This window comes from Hydra vulgaris, chromosome 04 (genome assembly GCF_038396675.1).
Source record: "Hydra vulgaris chromosome 04, alternate assembly HydraT2T_AEP".
Classification (NCBI taxonomy): Eukaryota; Metazoa; Cnidaria; class Hydrozoa; order Anthoathecata; family Hydridae; genus Hydra; species Hydra vulgaris.
In genome coordinates this window covers 46,563,499-46,586,751 of record NC_088923.1, presented here as the reverse complement: position 1 = coordinate 46,586,751, position 23,253 = coordinate 46,563,499, and the positions used below count along the sequence as shown (strand labels likewise).

At 30.1% G+C, this 23,253-nt stretch overlaps 2 protein-coding genes across 2 annotated transcripts; one reads left to right on the top strand and one right to left on the bottom strand.

Moving 5' to 3' along the window:
* The first annotated feature begins 438 nt into the window (after positions 1-438).
* Positions 439-15,841, top strand: LOC100197626 (transcription initiation factor TFIID subunit 6). Its single transcript, XM_065796468.1, has 2 exons — positions 439-1,684; positions 15,471-15,841. The coding sequence occupies exons 1-2, from the start codon at positions 488-490 to the stop codon at positions 15,762-15,764; spliced, it is 1,491 nt and encodes a 496-aa protein (XP_065652540.1). The 5' UTR covers positions 439-487; the 3' UTR covers positions 15,765-15,841.
* A 5,205-nt stretch (positions 15,842-21,046) lies between these two features.
* Positions 21,047-22,426, bottom strand: LOC136079449 (uncharacterized). Its single transcript, XM_065795188.1, has 2 exons — positions 22,081-22,426; positions 21,047-21,636 (listed from the first exon to the last, which is right to left on the bottom strand). Exons 1-2 carry the CDS (start codon positions 22,424-22,426, stop codon positions 21,047-21,049), a joined length of 936 nt encoding a protein of 311 aa, XP_065651260.1.
* Between the last annotated feature and the right edge of the window lie 827 nt (positions 22,427-23,253).

Here is a 23,253-nt window from a genome sequence, read left to right as displayed (position 1 = left end):
TCTAGAAGTTTAGGAATATTATGGTGCAAAAAGAGTTGCTATCCAGTTTTGGGCAACAAACGAGCTCTTTATTCATCAAAAATGTTACTGCCTCTGAGAATAGTCTCATTTTATATGTTACTTATATTTTAAATAATTAAAAAGTATAGGATGCCTAAAACAGTAAATATTTCAATCATAACCTTAATGGAAAAATAGGAAACAAAGAAATAATTGTAAATATAAATACTATGCAGGTTAATAATTTCAATAAATAAAGTTATAAGAAACGAATAAAAACAACATAATAGATTTAAATGAAACAAGAGTCAAGTTAATGAAATAAGTTAAAAATTAAGTAAATATAATTCTTGTTCCGGCTGGAATTCCGGCTGGATTTAAAATTTCCGATCCGGTAAACCCCTAGTTATGCCTTGTTTTACCGGCTAGAAAGGAATTAGTCTAAATTCCATACCTTGAAGCAATACCATAATAAATATTATAGATAATGTCTGAAGGACAAGGTTTTGATGAAAAAACCAAAGAAATTGTTGACAGTGCTTTTACTAGTGAGATAATTAAGGTTATAGTTGAATCAAATAGTTATGATAAACCTCCCGATGATGTTCTACAATATTTAGCTGATAATATAACGTTTAAAGTTAAAAAAGTAATTCAAGAAGCTGTAAAATTTCAGAACAAATCTAAAAGACTAAAATTAACTTCTCGTGATATAGATCATTCATTAAAAGTTCAAAATGTAGAACCTGTATACGGTTTTAGCTCCTCCGATTTTGTCCCATTCCGTCATGCCAGTGGCGGAGGAAGAGAAGTTTATTTTAAGGAAGAAACAGAAGTTGATTTGGAAGATATTATATCTCAAAATTTGCCTAAAATACCTCTTGAAGTAACAATTAAATCACACTGGTTAGCGATTGATGGAATCCAACCTGCTATTCCTGAAAATCCGCCACCTATTTCTAAAGATATGCAAATGCAAGAAGTTGCTTCTGCATTTGCAAACCCTGCTGTTTGTGAAGTAAACATAACTGATTTTTCACATGATAATAAATCACAATCAAAAGATATAAAAAATAAAGATTCAAAAGATAAGAAAAAAATAGAAGATACAAAAAAACTTGATTTTGGAAAACAAGAAATGAAAAGGTTTAAACCTCTTGTTACTCATGAGTTATCAGTTGAACAGCAGTTATTTTATAAGGAAATAACAGAAGCTTGTGTTGGTTCAAATGAGGTTAAAAGAACAGAAGCATTAAATAGCCTTTCAAATGATCCAGGACTATATCAACTTCTGCCACGCTTTACCACTTTCATTGCTGAGGGTGTGAAGGTTAATGTAGGGCAACATAATTTAGCTCTTCTTATTTATTTATTAAGAATGATAAAGGCTTTAATGGAAAATTCTACATTATACATTGAAAAGTATCTACATGAACTTATTCCTGCAGTTATTACTTGTGTTGTCAGTAAACAGCTATGTCCTCGACCTGACTTTGATAATCATTGGGCACTTAGAGATTTTGCTGCTAGATTATTAGCTCAAATATGCAAACATTTTACGACTCCCACTAACAATATTCAATCTAGGGTGACAAAAGCTTTATGTAAAACTTTATTTTTAGATAAAGCTCCTGCTGCCAGTCACTATGGTGCTGTTGCTGGACTTGCAGAGATTGGATTAGAGGTTAGCTTGAAATTTCATAACAATAATTACAATATATGTATGTATATATATATATATATATATATATATATATATATATATATATATATATATATATATATATATATATATATATATATATATATATATATATATATATATGTATGTATAAATTATGTTAGTGTATTCTACAAATTGAGTGCTCAATGTTCTTAAAGAACAGAGCAATAATAAATTAGTAAAAACACTTATCTAATTTTTGATTACTTCAACACTGTGTTTCACCATCAGTAGATTCTTCCTGATGAACCTACTGATGGTGAAACACAGTGTTGAAGTAATTAAAAATTAGATAAGTGTTTTTGCTAATATATATATAAATATATATATATATATATATATATATATATATATATATATATATATATATATATATATATATATATATATATATATATATATATATATATATGTATATATATATATATATATATATATATATATGTATATATATATATATATGTATATATATATATATATATATATATATATATATATATATATATGTATATATATATATATATATGTATATATATATATATATATATATATATGTATATATATATATATATATATACATATATATATATACATATATATATATATATATATATATATATATATATATATATATATATATATATATATATATATATATATATATATATATATATATGTATATATATATGTATATATATATGTATATATATATGTATATATATATTTTTGCTGAGGCTATTTTAGGAAAATAATTTTGGCGTCAGTACTCTCAGTGTCTCAGTTAGGTGTTTGTTAATTTGGTTGCAATGTACCTGAAAAGTTATTCCTTGATATAACTGCAGTTATATCAAGGAATAACTCTTCAGGTACATTAGCACATTGCAACCAAATAAACAAACCAAGTATGACTGCAGTGTTTTGACCAGCATAAGAGATAAATGAAACAGGTTCAGGTTTGGAACCTGGTCTTTGGCAATACCATAACGGAGTTTCACTTTCAAAACTCATAGTGAGAGGAGATCTCAACTGCCTCTCCATCATCTTGGAAGGACTCCTTGATCTTCTTACATAAGGTATTGTTCTGTAACTTAAACGCATTCTGCTTAAATATCCACATAATAAACCTTTATCCGGTGAATAAGCTTTTAAACCCATCTTGACTGTCTCTACCATTTTTTCAGCTGCTCCATTAGATTGAGGATGGTAAGGTGGGATCTTATAAGGCAAGCAACCTATTTTCTTTAGCCACTAGTGTAAGATGGTATCATGAAATTCTGCAGCATTATCGGATACCAAAACCTCTGGAACACCATTTCTTGAAAAAACACTTTGTAGTACTGCCTTCACTGTGGCAGCTTCACGGTATAACTTCAGGCCATCCAGAAAAAGAATCTACTAGAATTAAAAACAGTCGAACACCCCGTACATAGGCATGATCCATATGCACTCTACTCCAAGGTTTATCTCGGCGCATTTTTCACAGTTTTTCACATATTCTTCAACATCTTGACAGTAGCCAGGCCACCAAGCTTTAATCTACATCGAGTTTGCACTGTGCCACAATGTATGTCATCATGAACTGATTTGATGACCATCTTTCTCATTGTTCTAGGAATGAATGAGACCACCATTCATACAATTCCCTTTTCAATAGCCAATTTATTCCTAATAGATTTATAAGGTCTTTCTGCCACAGAGCACCTGCTCCAATTATTTTTGCTAATTCTGGTTTTGATATTCATCAATACTCTATCATTTTCTGTTTCTTTTATTATTTGCTTAAGATTCATGATATTTGATTCGAACAAGTGTCTAAAGGTTTCTTGGTCCTTCTCTTTATCTTGTGATAGAAAAGACAATCTTGATATTGCATCAGCATGAGGAATGTTTTGTCACTTTAGGCAGTTCTTTATTACAATTAAATATAAATTTTAATGGTCTGTGATCTGATATCAATTCAAATTTCCTACCCAACAAAAAATACCTTGCTCTTTGAGTAGACCATACAATAGCTAACACTTCTCTCTTAATATTAGAATATCTTGCCTCAGCGTCTGATAAAGTTTGTGAGAGATACAATACAGGATGACCATTTTATGTAAGTATTCCAGATATAGCTTTTTCACTGGCACCAGTTGTTAATTCTAGATCTTAGTTGATGTCTTAAACTTTTACCACAGGTTCAAATGCATGATGATGTTCTTTCCTCCATTCGAATGTAACTCCTTTCTTAAATTATTTAAAGGTCAAAATTTTTCAGTATATTTTTCAATGTGTTGGCCATAAAAGTTTACTAATCCTATAAACTACTCAAGTTTCTTTTTATCATTAGGATGATTTATTTTGAGTATTTTATTCTATCACTAGTGGTCTAATGTGAATAGGAAGAGGCGGAGATTCAAAATAAGTTGGTTGTATGCCATTTTTTAACAGTATATTTGCTTTGTAATTAATTAAACGTCCATGAACAATCGGCTCTATACTATTAACTAGTTTTGTTGCATTGATATTTAATACATCCATGCCAATTAAACCATGATTTTTTGCACATTACATTATTTATTTTTGATTCAGTTTCCAAAGTTGCCTCAAATTCGCGTAGGACTTTAATAATTGTACCATATATCTGTTTCAGGCAGAGATAACATTTTTGTAATTTAGGTTTAGATATCAGTTCCCAAAAATTTTTTGGAATGATCATGACCTGACTACCGGTATCAACTTACATTTTTATATTATAATCATTTATTTTTACATAAACCTCTGAGTTATCATTAGTATCATTCATGTTAATGGAATATACACTAGCATCATTGTTCTCTATTTCCTCTACTGTTCTTTCATAATTAATGTTTGCTTTGCATAGATTTTTAAAGTGGTTAAATTTCCCACATTTTTTACAACTTTTCCCAAATTCTGGGCACTTCCTAGGTAGGTGTTGAAGGCCACAATACTTGCATTAAATTTTTTTTTCTTTATTTTTATTGATATAATTAACTGAAGGGAGGTCTACGTTGTTTTCAATGTTGCTTTGTATACTAAAAGACAATATTTGTTCAAGTTGCCTGATAAAATCAACACATGCTCCTAGTTTAGGTGACTTTCCACTCTGTAGCATTTCTAGAGCTTTAATTCTCTGATCAGAAGATTAGAGGCCATCAATCAATTTCATTTAAATTAAATCATTTTCCACATTTTGACCATCTTTTCCCAATTTTTCAAAGTTGCAAAAATGTGAAGCTTCGCATAATCTTTGTGCATATGATACAATGTTTTCATTGTTTTGTTGTTTTAATGCTTAAAATCAAACTCTTTCAGCAATAATTAGTCATTTTTGAGGTCTCAAATGGGACATAACAACAGTTTTAATATCATCAAACATCATATTTTCTAATTCTTCTAGATATACCATAAAGGAAATCTTTTTAACTGCTTCAATGCCTGCTTTTGCCAGAAATTAATCTGTTATGTCGTAGTTACCGTTTTTCTCATCTTTTAATTTCTTTGAACGTGTGGAAGCTGAAAAGCATCTAACCCATGCTTCTGCATTTGTCTGGATCATCTAAAGTCAAATCAAATCCTACTCACAGTGCCGTTGTTGTATCCTTAATAAAACACTACTAATAGAAAAATAAAAAAATATAATCTTTTATATGTAATCCATCTTTATATATTTACTACATATAATCGCCACATATATATATAATAAAACAATATTTGCTGTTATAATAATTAAAAAAAGGTTGCCCAAATGTTGCTCAAATATGTTTAACACTGTCAAAAAGGGTCAAGAATAGCCCCTGATACATATAAGTTTTTAAACCCAACTGATGATGATTATTAATTAGTTGAAACATATATATATATATATATATATATATATATATATATATATATATATATATATATATATATATATATATATATATATATATATATATATATATATATATATATATATATGTTTCAACTAATTAATAATCATCATCAGTTGGGTTTAAAAACTTATTTAATTTTATATATTTGGTCTACGAATTAATTCGTGCGGTTTGACAAGGGATTACAAAACTAGCTTATTGTCTCAGCGTTTCGTTTAGCCACGCATGCATGCAAAGATCACTGTTGTGCATCATTTTCATTATAAACCATTTGATTTAAGCATAAACAACACTATTTTTAATTTAACTGATAATGTCGATTTTTGTTCCTGATAAAGTGTTTTTGCGGGGGATTCTTCTTCATTACTTTAACATGAAGAAAAGTGCTACTGAAAGTCATCGTATTTTGGTTGAAGTTTATGGTGAGCATGCTCTAGCTGAGCGAACGTGTCGAAGTGGTTTGCACAGTTTAAAAGTGGTGATTTTTGTTTGGAAGACCAAGAGCGACTAGGACAGCCGAAAAAATTTGAAGATGCAGAATTTGCAGCATTGCTTGATCAGGATTCTTGTCAAACGCAAGAGGACCTTGCAAAATCGTTAGGAGTTGAACAATCAACAGTTTCCAGACGCCTCAAAGCCTTAAAACGTTATCGACGACAATTAATGCATTTGAAGCAAGCTCTGGTCATAAAATGACCAGATTGGGGTAACAGACATGATAAACTCATTTTTCAGCATGATAACGCTCAACCACATGTCGCAAAACCTGTCAAAAACTATTTGGAAAATGTCGGATGGGAAGTGTAACCCCACCCGCCGTATTCTCCGGACATTGCTCCTTCTGACTACTACTTGTTCAGTTGCATGAATAACGATTTGATTGGACAGTGCTTCACTTCTTCAGAAAATATCGAAAAATGGGTCTCTGATTGGATCACTTCTAAGGATAAAGCATTTTTTCGACACGGAATTCGTAAATTGCCAGATAGATGGGCAAAAGTAGTGACTAGCGATGGACCCTATTTTCATTAATGTATTCATCCATTTAGGTTTTGAAATAAACCTTCAATTTTCAATTAAAAAGTGCATGAATTAATTCCTAGACCTAATACAAATATTTTTCAGTAATAAATATAAATTACAATTTTTTTTAATTAATAATGACAAAATAGGCAATACGAAAAAATTACACTAAAAAAGATATTGAAATATTTAACAAAAGATTGACAGTTTATATATATATAAAATATTAGAGGATAGAATAATCTAATATTTAGAACTACTTAATATTAATATCTAAAACTATCAGTTTGCACCTGTAAAAAAAAAACCAACACAAAGTTTTAAAAAAGTGCTTATGAAAATATAATTGATAAACAGAAAAATATTATAAAATTAGCAATTATGCTTATTTGCTAATTTTACATGAAACTTTTCCAAAATACTTTTTAAACTTTATATTTAAACTTTATATTTATAACTTAAATAAGTATTGCATAGAATTATTAGTCCATGGAAATCAATTTCATTAAAATTATTTAAAAAATAATTCATTTTCTTAATCGAATCTTTAAAAATGATACATGTATTATTTATTTTTACTAATATTGTGCTTTTTAATAATATGCTATTTTGCTAAATTAGTTTATATTCCTAAATACTACCACTGGAGCTCTATCTTTATATCTTCATTAATAAAAAAGATACATAGTTAATTATTAAGTATGTATTTTCTTCAGAATAGAAGATTTATAGATTGCTTGCTTTATGTTTTCATTACTAAAGAAGATACGTATTTAGTTATTAAGTATATATTTTCTTTAGGATAGAAGATTTATAGATAAAGCTCTCAGCTTGCAGTAATTAGGAATAAATATTATAAGTTATTAAGTAAAGAGAAGTAAAGATGGCAAAAAATGATTATTTAACTTTTATTTACCAACGCATTAGCTGTTTTGGCCAGCGTATTGGTCAGCGTAACTGTAAAAATCCGGTGTAAAAAACAAATCTGTCTACAAACCAGGCTATAAAAAATTTAAGCAATAGAATTTTAAAATTTTGAATTTTATTGCATTTTCAAGTTCTACTTTAACTTTGCTAAATCAGTGAGAAATTTTTTAATAAAAAGACTTTATATACGTAATTAATTATTTTGTATACATATTTTTTTATACTTTAAATTAGCTCGTATTTATTTTTAAACTGTCGATCATTAATGTGAAACTATATATTTCTTAATTTTAAATCAAACTTAAAATTCTTTTTAGTTAGTGTTTTTTTCAGTTGTAACTTTTAACCATGATAATAACCATAAAATTTTTTAAAAGATTATTTGATGTTTTCAGTGTATTACAACAAGTATAACCTTTCTTGTTAATGACAACACTTTTTTTAAACATAAAAAAATACATTTTTGTTGATCAACTAAACTAATTTCTTTGTCACACGTACTAATTTTGTTTTTATGTGTAAACACTTTAAATCTTTTAAATCTTTTTTTCTACTGTAATTTTTTAAATCTTTAAGAATTTTAACCAATTGTAATTTCGTGTTATAAGGAGCACCATCAGGCTGGCTAACACCCTGTAATTCTTTCAAATTTTTGTCAGGTCAGGTTATCCTGCTACTGGTAACATATAACCCAGTACAACCTGCTTCATGTCTTGCTGCCTTGTTGCTTTTGCTTAGGCAAAGGTTAGGAAAAGCCAACATGACTTAAAACACCCCCTGCCTTGGGGCTCTTGGTTGAGTAAAGGCTAGAGATGATGTCTCAAAAAAAATACAATAAATAAAAATACATCCAGCTACTGTCTTGTAGAAAGCCTTCTAGGCAAAGACTTAAGCACCCCTCTTCTCATTAATTAGGCTGGCATAGATATATTTTTAATACATTGTTTCCAGTTTAAGATGTTGATTGCTGGAGTTTCTTGAATCAATGCATGGGTTTTGCTTGTGTCTCTGTTTATATGACTAGGCAACTCATTCTATTATCTCCTAATTAAAGTACAGCTCTAAAACTCAGTTTTATGATTTTGAGGCCGGCTGGTAGTCAGGTTTCCTGAACTCTGTGGTAGCTCTTAGAGAGGCTGATTCCATCAACAGCTAAAATATATCAAAGTATTAAAATTACCATGTTGAGCATGGATGGTGTCCCTGTTTGTACTTTTGGTGTGCATTGAGGAGGCCACATTTGGAGCCATTTGTTATGGCTTAGGGTTTATAAGTAGTAATGAGACAATTGCTTGGACTATTAAACAGTGTTCTGAGTACTATCTATGCTTTGAGTCAAGTTCTAAAATCTAATTTAAAAATGACTAAAGTACCAAAAACTATAAAACACAAAAAACCATCATCATCACCAAAATCTCTAAACCAATCATTCACTATTATTTTTGTTCTTTGAAGTAACTTTTCTTCTATTAAGTCTTATGTCTTGCATATTTTACCAGACCTACTTGGTCTTTGTGAGACTAATTTGAGTTCAGCTGTCTCATCTTCTGATCTTAGTGTTGATGGTATCTTCCTTTAATTCGTAAATACTCCAATAGCCTCATGCTTGGCCTGGGCATTTACATTCGTAAAAGGTCACCCATTTGTCATGAAACTAGATTTGAATCCACAGGCTATTCTTTTATGTGCTTTTGTTTAGCATCACTTCAATCTATCGCTTTTCACTTTGTTTTATATTGCTCTCCTTCATCTCAAGACTGCACTCTTTTCAATATTATTTCTGATCAAATTGACCAAGCCCTGTCTCTTCATCCTTTAGTGGATATCTTTATTGTTGGTGGCTTTAATACTCATCACACTGAATGGCTCAGCTCAAGTGTCGAACGTTTTTAAGCCTTAAGGCTCACAAAGCTTTAAGGTTCATAACTTTTACCTTTCTCAATCTTTAACTCAAACAGTCAACTTTCCAACTCGCTTTTTAGACAATCCAAATCATTTACTTTTCCAGACAATCCGAATCATTTACTTTCTCTACTCAACTTATGTCTTGTTTCTGATCTTAGCCAGTGCTCTGTTTCTCCATATTCACCCTTAGGTGCTTCTGATCACAATTTGATCTCTCTAAAACTATTATCTCATTCTTCTTCATCATCGCAGTCCCCCTATCATTGTACCTCTTACAACTACCTTGAAACTGACTGGGATTTTGCATGGTATCTTTTATTCCCTCTCAATAATTCCAAGTCAAGTCTCACTCTTCTCCCTGGTTTTCCTTTCATTATGCTGCTGCTGTTTCCGATGGAAACCATTACTTGCATATCTATCAGCAAAATACTTCTCCAGAAAAACATACGCCTATTTACTATTGCTAGAAACCATGGTAAAAAAGTTTTGTCTAACGCTAAACCCTGGTATTCTAAGGTCACGAAATCTATTTCATTTCAAAAATTAGGCTCTTGTGACTTCAGGAGAATCTTTAACAGTATCTATAATAAGGGCTAATCTCTTATTCAACCTCTCTTGTATGGTTCAGATTTTATCACCTCGTCTAAAGACAAGGCTGATTTGTTTGCTAATAACTTCGCATCAAAATCATCTCTTGATTCCACTAATTGCATTCTACCTGTTATAGCTGACAAACAGATTAATCCATTTCCTGACATTTGTATCACTCCAGCTTCTGCATCCAAAATAATTTCCTGCTTAGGCTCTTCTACAGCTTGTGATCCATGCAACATATCTGTTATAGTTTTGCAGAAGTGTTCTCCTAAGCTGTTGTATATACAGGGTGCGGAAAAAGTTCCCGTACAAAAGTATAATTTAAAAAAATTATCTGTATGGCGTTTTCTTTCAATATATTGTGCATTAGATAGATATGCAGAGGTTAAGGCAATTGCTTTTGACATTTCTAAAGTCTTTAATAAACTTTGACATGCTGATCTTCCCCATAAGCTCTCTTTTTATGGTGTATTTGGTAACATTTAAGATTATTGAATCTGTTCTTACCAATAGTAGTATAAAAGTTGTCCTGGATGGACAGCACTCTTCTTCATATCCTGTAACTTCAGGGTTTCCTTAAGGTTCTATCCTTGGCCTTCCAACAATCTTCCAGAAATTCTCACATCTAAAGTGCCATTGTTTGTTGATGATACTACCATATATTCTTTTCTTGATAAGAAGCCAACACTCTCTGATTGGTTGGTGGGGGTATTTGGGCTTGAAAAAGATCTCACTTTTGCTAAAGCATGGGGCTCTCAGTGGCTGGTGATTTTTAACTCAGATAAAACTCAGCTAATCGTTATTGCAATAAGCTAGATCTTCTTATATTTATGAACAGTAATGTACTAGATGAGTCATCTACCCTTCATCTTCTAGAATTAACTCCTACTTCTGATTTTTCTTGGAAACCATATATCAAATCCTTTGCAAAATTAGCATCTGCTAAGGTTGCATCTCTCTATCGTGCTTGCCACTTTCTTACTCAGGATTTTTTTTCTATTTTTTTTCTTTGAACATCAGTTTATTGGAATTTGTTTCCTTCATCTTGTTTCCCTGATTCATATAATTTGCAACCTTTTAAGTTGACTGGCAATCGTTATCTTGCTCTATAAATGTCATCTTTTCTCTTCCAGTAACTTCCAACTCTAATAGTGGTTGCTTGCAGCCTTGTTGGAAGTAAAGATGTCAAAAAAAAAAAATTATGCTTGTTTATAAATTTTAAAAACTGTGTTATGAATGATCTCATCTTTTCCTATAAAGACCATGCGTTAAAACATGGTCTTTATAGGAAATGGTATTTTTACCTTACAAATCATACTAAGTTAACTTTACTTTTTTGATTAATGAATAACTTTAAATTAAAGAAGTTTTTTTTTCTAAAAATAATGAGCACAAAACTGGTACTTCTAAGTATTTATCAAGACTAAAAGCACCAACCTCTGCTAATAAAAGTGTTGAAAAATATGCGTATATATATTACATAATATAAGTTTACTAACTGAAAAATATACATATATATTATATAATATAAGTTTACTAACTTTTACTTTAAGCTTTACTAAGTCGTAATAAAACTAGTTATTTTTTATCAAAAAATCAAACATTCCGAAAAACAGATGTGCTTAACTTTGCAAACAAAACTATAAAATAAATTCTTAATAGTAATTAAGGGCAACTATTATAACTATCTCCAGAGTGGGTTGAAGAAATTTGTCTCATCTTCCCCATTGTCTTACCATTTCTATTTTTGCTTCCCAGTTTTGTCTTTTAAAAATATGGTCACCCTATTTCCAACCTTATTTTTACAAGAAAAATATCTTATATATATAAATATTATAAAGTTATTAAAATAAAATATTAAAGTTATTACTGTATTGGAGAACAGCATGTGTTGGTATTGATTTTTCAAATTTATTATTGTTGCAAAATATTCTCCTCAGTTTAATCCTGCAGTGTTTTTTTTTTATTTGAAAGCCAAACTAGTTCTGTACACGCATAATAAATTATTATACTGTATTATATTACATATAATATTATATTATATTATAGATATTGTAATATCTTGTCTTCTTATTTATTATAAGATAGAGATTATGAGAAATTTTATAATAATTATTATAAGAAATTATTATATTAATTGTGTCTAGTCTTCTCGTGTCGTTCTTTCAACCAACATTGAGTTAAGGGCTACATTTTTTATAGTGAGAATTCCTTTTTAGAAGATCTTTTTACTTAAAAATTTGTGTCTGGCTATTTTCAGAGGCAATGAATCCAGTAAAATAATCAGTAATGTAAAAAGTTATTGTTAAGTACCTGTAATTATCAATTTAAATAAATTGAGTCAATTTTTTATATACCTGTTTTTAATGCTCAAAAATGTGGTCTTGATGATATCAAAAAAAAATTACTACATATCATTGATATTTCATAATTATTACATATTATTAATATTACTATATTCATTGATCTTTCAGAAAATATAAGCATTTTGATCTGCAAGTAAATGGATTTCCATATATTGTTAACAGGGCATGGTCCCACTTTTTTTACCAGAATATTGCAATCGATAATTCACTTCCTTCTAAACTAGCTGGATCTTTGAAACTTTGATATTTCTGTAGTGCCAATGAGCGTACATGTTAAAATTTTTTCCAGCCCCCAAGATATCATGGGTGGGGTTATAATGTGTCCCACATTTTGTAGCGGAGTTTTGTGTTAAATTTTTCACTTCCTTCCGGGCAAACTGGAGCTCTAAAACTTTCACCATTTGTGTAGTCCTGATGAAAGTGTGTTAAAATTGTTTCTAGGGCAGACAACCAGAGGATCCATGGCCTGGGGTATGAGGACCATACTCCACTTATTTTCTCATATATTATCTGTATTGATGTTAATTTGATGGTTAGATTAAATATTTTGAATACCGTAAAATCTTGATTATAATATGCACTTTTTTTTCACATTTTATTTCAAAAAAATGTGGGTGCAAATTATACTCGAGATCAAAAAAATAGTTGTTTTTAAACACTGAACAAACATATAGCACAGCTGCTCACATCTTTACTCCGTAATTCACCCGCATGTTTAAAGAAATATTATAATACGCACTTTATTATTATAATATTATTATAATAATTATATAACACAGCTGCTCACATCTTTACTCCGTAATTCACCCATATTTGATACATAAAAAAAACACGCCCTTGGGATAGGCTGCATTTTGAAATTTAAAATTTTTTAGTAATTTATTTAAAAAAAAAATAATATGCATTAAATTTACTTTAACTGTAAATTATACACAATATTCAAAAAAAATATTTTTGTTTAGAAAAAGGCTCATTTTTACAATGAATATTTAATTTCTGCGTTAAGTTTTGGTTTGCTGAGTAATTTTTCTGATTTCAAATAATTATTTGGAATTTTAAGAAACTTATTGGATTAAAATTATTTTAACAATTTTTAAATAAAATATTGATAAATAATAGGTGCGTATTATAGTCGAATTTTAATTTTTCGTAGAAATTTTGCAAATTGCATATTATACACGAGTGCGTATTATAATTAAGATTTTACCGTACCATAAATAGAAAACATGCCAGAGTGGACGTGTTTTGCTACAAGTCGTGGTAAGTCACCATGTGATGGTATTAGTGGCATTGTAAAATTAACTGATTAACTGCAAATACAAGTCTGCAAAGGCCCACCAATAAAAAGTATAAAATGCACAATTTTAACTTTTGCTTTAGGAATTACGATGATTTGTACAAGAATTAAGACATCAACACATAACCTAAACTGCATCTCAAAGTAAATAATCATAACCAAATAACATATCCTTGGGAGTGAATTTGTATTAATATATATATATATATATATATATATATATATATATATATATATATATATATATATATATATATACATATACAGTACTGTGAATAGGTTTTAGACCACTTGTATAATTAGACATATTTACAATTTTTTTCCTACATAATTTTTTAAAAGCGTACTTAAGCTTAATAATATATAAGAAAAGTTGAAAGAATATATTTTTTTGAATAAATAAACAAAATTGATGAGGAAACATGAGGGATTTGTTTGTTTATTTATTAAAACGATGTGTCATAACAACTACATTCAAAACAGGATATTCGAAGAATGCTGTTACAGAAATCAGAGAAACTGGCTCCCTTGAAGATATAAGTGGTAGACCTCCTAAGCTAACAAAAGATGACAATAAATATTTAAAAACCTTACGTTTAAGAAATACGAAAAAGCATCAACTGAGCTGGCAAAAGACATTAACACAGAAACTGGGGAAAATGTCAGCTCTTCTTTTATTCGACGGCACCTACTTAAATTGGGATTAAGAGGGTGTGTTGCAATTCGAAAACCATAATTACGGTGTGGTTATAAAGAAAAACGACTTAAATATGCAAAACAACACAAAGAGTCGGCCCAGGAAATGTTTAATCGGGTTCTGTACACAGATGAGTCTAAATTCGAAATTTTTGAAACGAAAGGACGCCAATATATTTGAAGAAGAATTGAAGAAGCTTATCAGCCTGAGTGTTTTAACCCTACTATTAAACACAGAGGAGGCTCTTTACAAGTTTAAAATTATTTAAATGAAATGACAGAGGAAGTAGTACTGGAATTGATGACCTGGCCTCCCCAGAGTCCAGTTTTGAATATAATTGAGCATATTTGGGATTACCTGGACAGAAGAAGGTTGAACATGCTCCCCGAAATGCTGAAGAATGTTTTGAAGTACTTCACAGAGAATGACACATCATACCCCTGGATTTTATAACTAACTTGCATGTATCTATTCCCCAGCGAATATTGGCTGGGATTGAGGCAAAAGGAGGACATAGTAAATATTAAGAGTTTTTTTATAAAGTTTGACATTAAAAAGTTTGTAATTGTTCCATATTTTATGTGAAATACATGCGTTTTAATAAGTTTATAATTTAGAACTGCAAACTTAAATATTAGAGAAGAATTCTCCTGGATTTTTTGAAAAAATGTAAGTGGTCTAAAACTTATTCACAGTACTATATATATATATATATATATATATATATATATATATATATATATATATATATATATATATATATATATATATATATATATATATATATATATATATATATATATATATATATATATATATATATATATATATATATATATATATATATATATATATATATATATATATATATATATATATATATATATATATATATATATATATATATATATATATATATATATATATATATATATATATATATATATATATACTCTCAAAGTGATAAATACAAAGTGGAATGTGAATATTGCTTGTAAATATGTAAATGCATAAAATTTTGTTATAAAAGATTTTTTTGCTCAATTTAATTTTTTTATAGGCTATAAAAGTTATAGTTATTCCACGTCTGAAAAATGAAAGTGATTTAATTCTGGAAGCAATAGAGAATCCATCAGAAAAAGATGCAGCAGAACATTTGCAAGCACTTCTAGTTAAGCATGCATCCATAGCTATTGTCAAAACACGCTCACCCCCTGATTTACAACATCAATATATGGCGGAGTTCGGTTACCTTGGTGGTCTAATTTATAACAAAGTGATTCAACTTCGAATATCACTATCGCAAGCAAAAACACCAACAACTCCAAATGCTCCGAGTATTCTTGCTAAATAAGTTTTAAGAAATATTTAGAAAAAAAAAATGTAATAAATGTATTTATTTAAATGATTATTAAAGAATTGTATACTATATTTTTTTTCTCAATTATTATAGATTTTCTCAATAAATACTACGGGTATTATACACACGCATGTACGCATTTAAACGCGCGTTAGAGAACTTTAAAAACTGTAACTATTATTTATATTTTTAAAAATTTATGTTGTAAGTACCAAAATTTATTAGTATTAAATAATTTCACACACGAAAGCGTAATTCTGCGAGTCAAACGCGCACGTTTGCAAACGCACATGAAACTTTTATTTTAAGAGAAAAAAAGAAAGGTAAAAATCAGGTTTTTTTAGATTTAAAGATATTTAAAAAATTCAGTACATCTGTTGGCAATGCCTTCCCATGATACTCCCTTTGCTTTTTAACAAAATACTTGATATTTTAAGATCCGATTTAACCAAAAGATAGTGGATCTGATCTCTTATAGTATAATGTCTTGATATTGTTGCTGTGTACTGATTCAAAATGCAACCTTGCATTTCAAATCATTTTATTGAGGCTTTCTAGGGCTTCCTCAGAATATTGAGCTATAGGTACATCAAGTTGCTTTAAAATGTAGCAACTATGCAGGGCCACCAAGAGCCGTTACGCCATCAATGACAGAATCCCTGATTGGCGCGCTTATTGGCAAAATTTTCCTGTAATATAGATAAAGGACCTTCTTTTTTTTTTCCAAAGGTACCTCCTTTTTTATTTGGCGCTCTTGGATACCTGCCGCCCGGGACAAACTGTCCTTTTCACCCCCCTCCCCTCTTGGCGGCCCTACAACTATGTATCAATATTTTATGAATACTTGGTGGCATTATATATAATAGATATAGGAATTTATATCAATGAAGATATAAATTATCAAAGGAAACAATCGAACATCGGAAAAACTATGGGAAAAACTTAAAAGAATGCGCCAGGAAGGAAAGAATGCCTTCATTAAATATGATAAAATTTTCTGTTGAGAATTTAAAAACTCGTCTTCGCGCATTCAGAAATAACTACAGTGCATTGTGCTCCGTAGCTATAGTGCATTGTGCTCCGTTGGTATGTTTTAAGCCTAATTTTTATTTTTGTTATTTTTCGTCGCTACTGATTTTGTAACAAACAAAACAAAGGATTTTGAAACGCTGCGTTTCAATATCTTCGAAACGAATAATATTTTACTGCACGTGTTTTACGACTCTGTAGCGCAAATTTTTCACGGATATAATTTAAATTTAAAATATTTGAAACAGAAACTTATAAAGTTTAAAATTTCACATAAATATAAGCAGTATGAATAAAAATTTCGACAAACTAAAACACTTTCTAATTGATTGCAATTATTCATTCAAAATGATTTGCATAACCGAAACGTGGTGTTCTGATGAATCATTTCAAACAAACTCAAATTTTCAAATTCCAAATTATAAACTAATATAATTTAAAAAAAAAGCAAGCAAAAAGAGAGGAGGGATTGCAACGTATATCCAAAATGATCATTTAAAGCATCGTCAATAAAATATAACTATGGTCTGGAAGTCTATTGTTAGGCTGCGCATATTGAAATAAAATGCTTTTTAATCGCTTGACCAAAGAATGTGCAAAACATTTATATCATGGCGTAAAGTAACGAGTTTTAAACACAGGGTTCTGCAGATTTATTGATAGATATTCATGATGAAGGTCTTTTAGATGAAGAATTTATTATTAAAAACATTGTAGATGTTGCAGAGGTAAGAATATTTACGCAAGAAATATATTTAATTAAAAAAATAGACTTTGTAACTAATACATGACTATAGGTTTCTTTTCTCATAGGAGTCAATACCAGGCAGTTTTAAGTGCGATGACTGTGGGAAAATTTGAGCTACCGTGGCGCAGTGGTTAGAGTTTGGCTCAGAACCCAGAGGTTCTAGGTTCGACGCCAGCTCTAGCCCAACAAGCGACATTGGTACGTAAGGAGGCGTGAACTTCCTGTTAAATGCTCTCCCGCGGTGCTCTGTGATAAGACCGTAAGGACTTCTGGGAGCACCTAAAATAACTACAAAAAAAAAAAAAAAATTTGTAAATCAAAAGGGGACTTACCCGTCACTAAAACTGTAAACATTTACAACTAAAAGAGATCTTTGATACAAGTAGAAATACAATGAATAGCACAATACTAAGTGATTTAGTTCTAGAGTCACAAAAAAATCTATCTGAAGATAATTGTTACAACTTAAATCGACGAGAATGTTTCAAGTGTTATAACTTCATACTAACGGAAGCACTTTATGCAGATGTAAAAAAGATTTATGACGTTTTGATAAATACAAACAATGCAGAAAATTATTGTTCCAGGTTTTACAATATAATAGTAACTGAAGCAGACGTTTACTTTCCTGAATTACGAAAACCCAATAGTACACTTTTAGCAACACAACTGGCTGACAAGATGCTTGCATACTTCAAAAGAATGCCCAACAATGAAGCAAAACAAATAAAAAATATAACAAATGATGAAATTGGCGTTTTGCAATATCTAGCTGGGTATGTAGTCAAAAAGTTTATAAAAAAATCTTAAAACAGCCGAAATTATAAATCCGAAGGAAATCAAAATATAATAAAAATATTAAACAACACTATTAGCAATAATTCTACAGATCAGGAATTGATTGAGGCACAGATTCGTGGCGGACTTATAGCTGTTAATAATGAATGCCAGCGTGAAATTTTTTCGAAAGCTGAAATTCAATTTCGAAATAAAACAAATATTAAACATTTGCAAGAACTTAACATTAACAGAATGACTGCGGAACTACTAAAAGATGCAGAAGTAGTGAGCTTTTATAACTTTATCTTGACAGGATGTGGAGTTGATATTGATAATGATGTTTGTAAAATCCTTTTAGAAAATATGATTAAACTTTACTTTCGAGTGCGAGCATTTTCTTTGGCTAAAGACAGAACCACCGTTTGGTGGTTCTGTCTTTAAATTAAATTAAATTAAAATTTAATAAATTAAAATAAATTAAAATTTAAACAAAAAAATAATGAGGGTGGACTTCGTAAAAAGCTTAAAAATAATTCAAAGAGTAACGAGGATGTTTTAAAGTTGTATATGTCACTTGTTATGTGTTTAGTTTTATTAATAAAAATTATGTATCTTAAAATATCGCTAATTATTTTCATATGTTCTCAGATTCTCTTGCTTTTTTTTTCTTATTCTTATACTTTTTTCCTAATGGTTCATCAGAAGTGATTCTCCGAGATACTTTACGCTTTTGTATATAAGCTCCTGTAGTATTACCAGTAACAAGTGCTACAGATCGATTGATTGATTCCCAACTGAATGAGTGTAGGGTTGTCATTTTGTCGACCAAGGCTGCCATGCCTCCCGAAGTATTCCTCCAGGACATCTTGGGTAAAACGTTCAGTCAATACAAAAGGCATTCCACTAGTTAATAAAAACTTGGTAGCTTCAATTATTGAATTCACAGTTATATGGAGACCTTCATATGTTTGTAACGAAATAATCATTTTTTCACGTTCACCCCGATGAAAGTGCCCAGTTCTATTTTTTATATTTTCTTACCAAGTTTCGAAGTATTTTAAAAAAGTGTCAAAGCCAATCAAGGCGAGCGTCGTTAATACTTGGGTTGGCAACAAAAGTTCTTTTCTTTTCAAAATGCCTTCCGTTTGCTGACGAGTAATTGTACGATCGAAAAATTTATCCATTAATTCACATATTTGTGCTGTTACATGGGTTTCTGGTGGATACTTTAAGCTTAAGACATTTGATACGCTTTGGCTAAGAATTTGAGCTGCTAAGCGAACATTCATGATAGAAAAAGAATTTAATTGAACATGTTCTAAGGTAAATTTATGCAGCAACTTTAAATCGCTGAAAATATCATCATTAACTAGTTTCACAAAATAACTCCATATAACTTTTTGTTCATTCCATAAATTACGTGAGTGATTTTTACTATCTCCAGAGTGATGTAACGAATTTCTAAATGTTTTTATAAGATGTGGTGCATCAGAAAAAAAATATATGTAATGGTCTGCAAATATATTTTTTGAACGGTACACAGCAAACGATTCAATGTTATCCAAACCTTTGTGTACTTTGTAGAACAATCGATTTGGAGAAGCACCATCAGACACAGCAGCTATTACTTTAAGAGCACACTCTAATTCTAACACAGACACTACTTTCCAAAAAGTAGACATAATTTGACTCGCAGTAACACCTTCAGTAGAAAATATGCCAAAGCAAACTTTAAATCGGAAGCAACACCTCTAACATAATAAACTAAGCAATAGAAAGCAAGGTCATCAGTGTCTTTGAAAGTGCTAGAATTTAGAAGCGAATCTCCAAGATCAGCAAATCATTTGAGTGCTTGTCATACACTAAATTTTCACTAATTTTGATTTCATCAAAAGAGAGTACTATAAATCTTTGAACATCATTTAAGTTTTCAGTTATCATTTTGAGTTCTTCAATTACATTAGGATTAAACCCCACAGATGGACGTATTGCATTTTTATAATCACTAAGAGTCCTGCGACTCGGCAGAGTGAGTATCATAGAATTCCTAAGTTCATCATATGCAGATGCTGATTTCATGGAAAGGGATAAGCAGAATCTGATAATCATAGGATGATACTTTAAACTTTTCTGATTAGTAAAAGCTTTTTTTTGCTCTTCCCAGAATAATTTCATTAATGGAGTCATATTCTGGTTGTTGGAATCCATAATGTGATTATATCATTAGTAAAGTCTTTGTTTAGTTCCACACTCTTTGAATTAATTTCTTTTCTCATCCGATTAATTTTTTCTTTTAATTCTTTGGTTTTAACTCGTTTTTGTTGTAATGCAAGAACAGTTCTGTTCTTTGATGTTTTTATTAGAGGAGCTTTTAACTTTGCTGCAGTCAGAGGCTGCCTTTGAACTTTGAAGGCCCTGGGCAAAATCAAAATGTGAAGCCCCCCTGAAATGAAAAAAAAAAATTTTAAATTATTTTTATTAAATTATTATTATAGTCATGACTTCATTGAAACTTGACTTTTCGAGCTTTAATATTAGCAAATGTTTCAACTAATGCACTAATATCTATGTTCTTTAACTCGCCAACTTCAATTGATATCTCAGCTAAGCCTGTAAGTCTGCATTGTGGCATATTTGACTTTAAGTAGGTTTTAATTAATTTAAGTTTTAAGAAACTTCTTTCTGCGGAGGCAACAGTGAGTGACAATGTCAATAAAATTCACAATGCTATAACTAAATTTGGAAAAGATTGTTCGTAGTGATTTTCTAAAATAAACTTGATCAGTGCCTTAGGGAGCAATTTTCCTGGAACCATACTGCATATTGCTTTGATTTCATCAAATAGTTGAATTGAAATCACATTTGAATGTCCATCTTCAGTTAAGACAACATCTAAACCCTTGCTATGTTTCTTAAGTGCTTCAGTATTTTGGGTGACTTCTGGAATTTTATATAAGAATCCAAAAAGCTCAGAAAGTTCTTTCAGTTGATTAAATCGACTTGTTAAAGATGATAGCACTTGATCTACGAGTACATTGAAAACTTCCACCACATACTGTGTCTCTGGATTTAAAATTGGTTCATCTGCAGATACATAGGAAAAAATAGTTTTTTTCTTTCGGGGATGAACTGTGTTTACTGATTCAAACTGAGGACTTACTTCTAATACTTCTGCAATTTCCATAGCAAAAAGTTTGGCATCCTTAATTCCTTTATCACGAAATTCATTAAAATACTTGAGTAGTTGGTCAATTTCGGTTTGTGCTGTTGATAGATCAAAAAATGCAGTCTGGAGACTGCATTTTTTTGCTGACCAAATTTACTTGAAATAATGTCATACCATACACTCAAGCTTATTTGGCAAGATTATTTGCCTGAAATTTGGTAGATGTATCATACTCTGAACTGTTAGTAATTTCAAATACGGCTTTTAAGCTTTCCACTCGAGAGTCCCATCGAGTATCAGACAGTGGCTTCAAAGTCAAAGTTTGCACTGATTTCATTAAAATGGCCCATCTGATATTAGAACTTGAGAAAAAGTTATAAACTTCTTGTACCAAACCAAAAAATGACACTGTTTTGAAGAAGATTTTGCAGCATCACATACCATCAAATTCAAACTGTGGGCACTACATGGCACAAAAAACGCTCTAGGTTTAATGTATCTTATTCTTTTTTGCACTCCAGAATGAGTCCCTTTCATGTTTGCTTCATTATCATATGATTGATATCAACAATTTAATATATCTAGACCTGCTTTTGTCAAATGTTTCAGGAAAACTTCTGCTAAAACTTCACCGGTTGTCCTATATACTTCAACAAATCCAATAAAATGCTCTTCAACTGCAAATAACTTGCAGTTGTAAAATCTAAGAACTAGGGTTAATTGTTTTTGGTGAGTTATGTCTATAGTGCAACCCATAATTATTGAACAATATTTTGCATTCTGACAATTTAAAATTATAGACTTCCTTATCTCTGAACCCAAAAGTTGAATAATTTGGTTTTGAATGTTTTTGTCAAGATAGTGATCACTTATTTCGTGTGATTTAATTTTTCTTAGATGCTCTTGAAGTATTGGATCAAATTCTGAAATCATTTCAATCAAGCCCAAAAAATTTCCATTGTCTTCAGAAAATAATGTATCAGTGTGTCCTTGGAATGCTAAATTGTGAGAGGCAAGAAATTTTATAACTGAAATTATTATCTTCAAAATGTTTCGCCATTACTCCACTTCTAATTTGATTTTTTTTAAGTTGCATTCATTGACAGTCTCATTTTTCTTCATTCTTGCAGTCAAATCCATCCACTTTATGAAGCATTACTTGTGGTTTACGGACTTTTCATGGTCCTTGAGATCTGATGTTATATGTTTCCAATCAGAATATCTATTTTCAGTTAATTTTGTGCGCTTTTTTCCGATAGAAAATAATTTGCAAGGAAAACAAAATATGCTGTTTGAATGCTTGGAATAAACTAACCATTTTCTTTCATAGGTTTCCCCATTTGGAAAATTCCCTTTATAATACATCACAGAGAATTTTTGTCCATGGTCATCTTTTGGAATTTATTCCTCCTTCAGTTTTATAGGACCTTGTTGAACCAGAATTTCTTTAAATGAATTCATTAAGATTTTGGGCCAAAGAGCAGGATCTTCAATTCTGAAATGCAACAATTAAGGAAATTAAAATTGGATCTTTCATAAAAGAAGAAAGATTTATACAGTAGAGTCTCGATTATCCGACTAATACGGGACCAAGGGGTGTCGAAAAAATTGTCGAATGACAAGGATATGGAGAATGAAAAAATTTATATGCATTAGTAGGTTACAGTTCTTAATGTGATTGTGCGTAAATATATTATTTAAATAACGCAAAACAAGGCAAAAATATGCAAAACATCAATAGAAACTATGAAAAGGAAAGG

What these genes read in the sequence shown, in the direction of transcription:
- LOC100197626 (XM_065796468.1), top strand. Translation starts at nt 488, where the DNA reads ATGTCTGAAGGACAAGGTTTTGATGAAAAAACCAAAGAAATTGTTGAC. An exon ending in TTGCAGAGATTGGATTAGAG is followed by an intron (nt 1,685 to 15,470) that starts GTTAGCTTGAAA and finishes ATTTTTTTATAG; the next exon opens with GCTATAAAAGTTATAGTTAT.
- LOC136079449 (XM_065795188.1), bottom strand. Translation starts at nt 22,426, where the DNA reads ATGATTTCAGAATTTGATCCAATACTTCAAGAGCATCTAAGAAAAATT. An exon ending in GAAACATTTGACAAAAGCAG is followed by an intron (nt 21,637 to 22,080) that starts GTCTAGATATAT and finishes AAATTTGGTCAG; the next exon opens with CAAAAAAATGCAGTCTCCAG.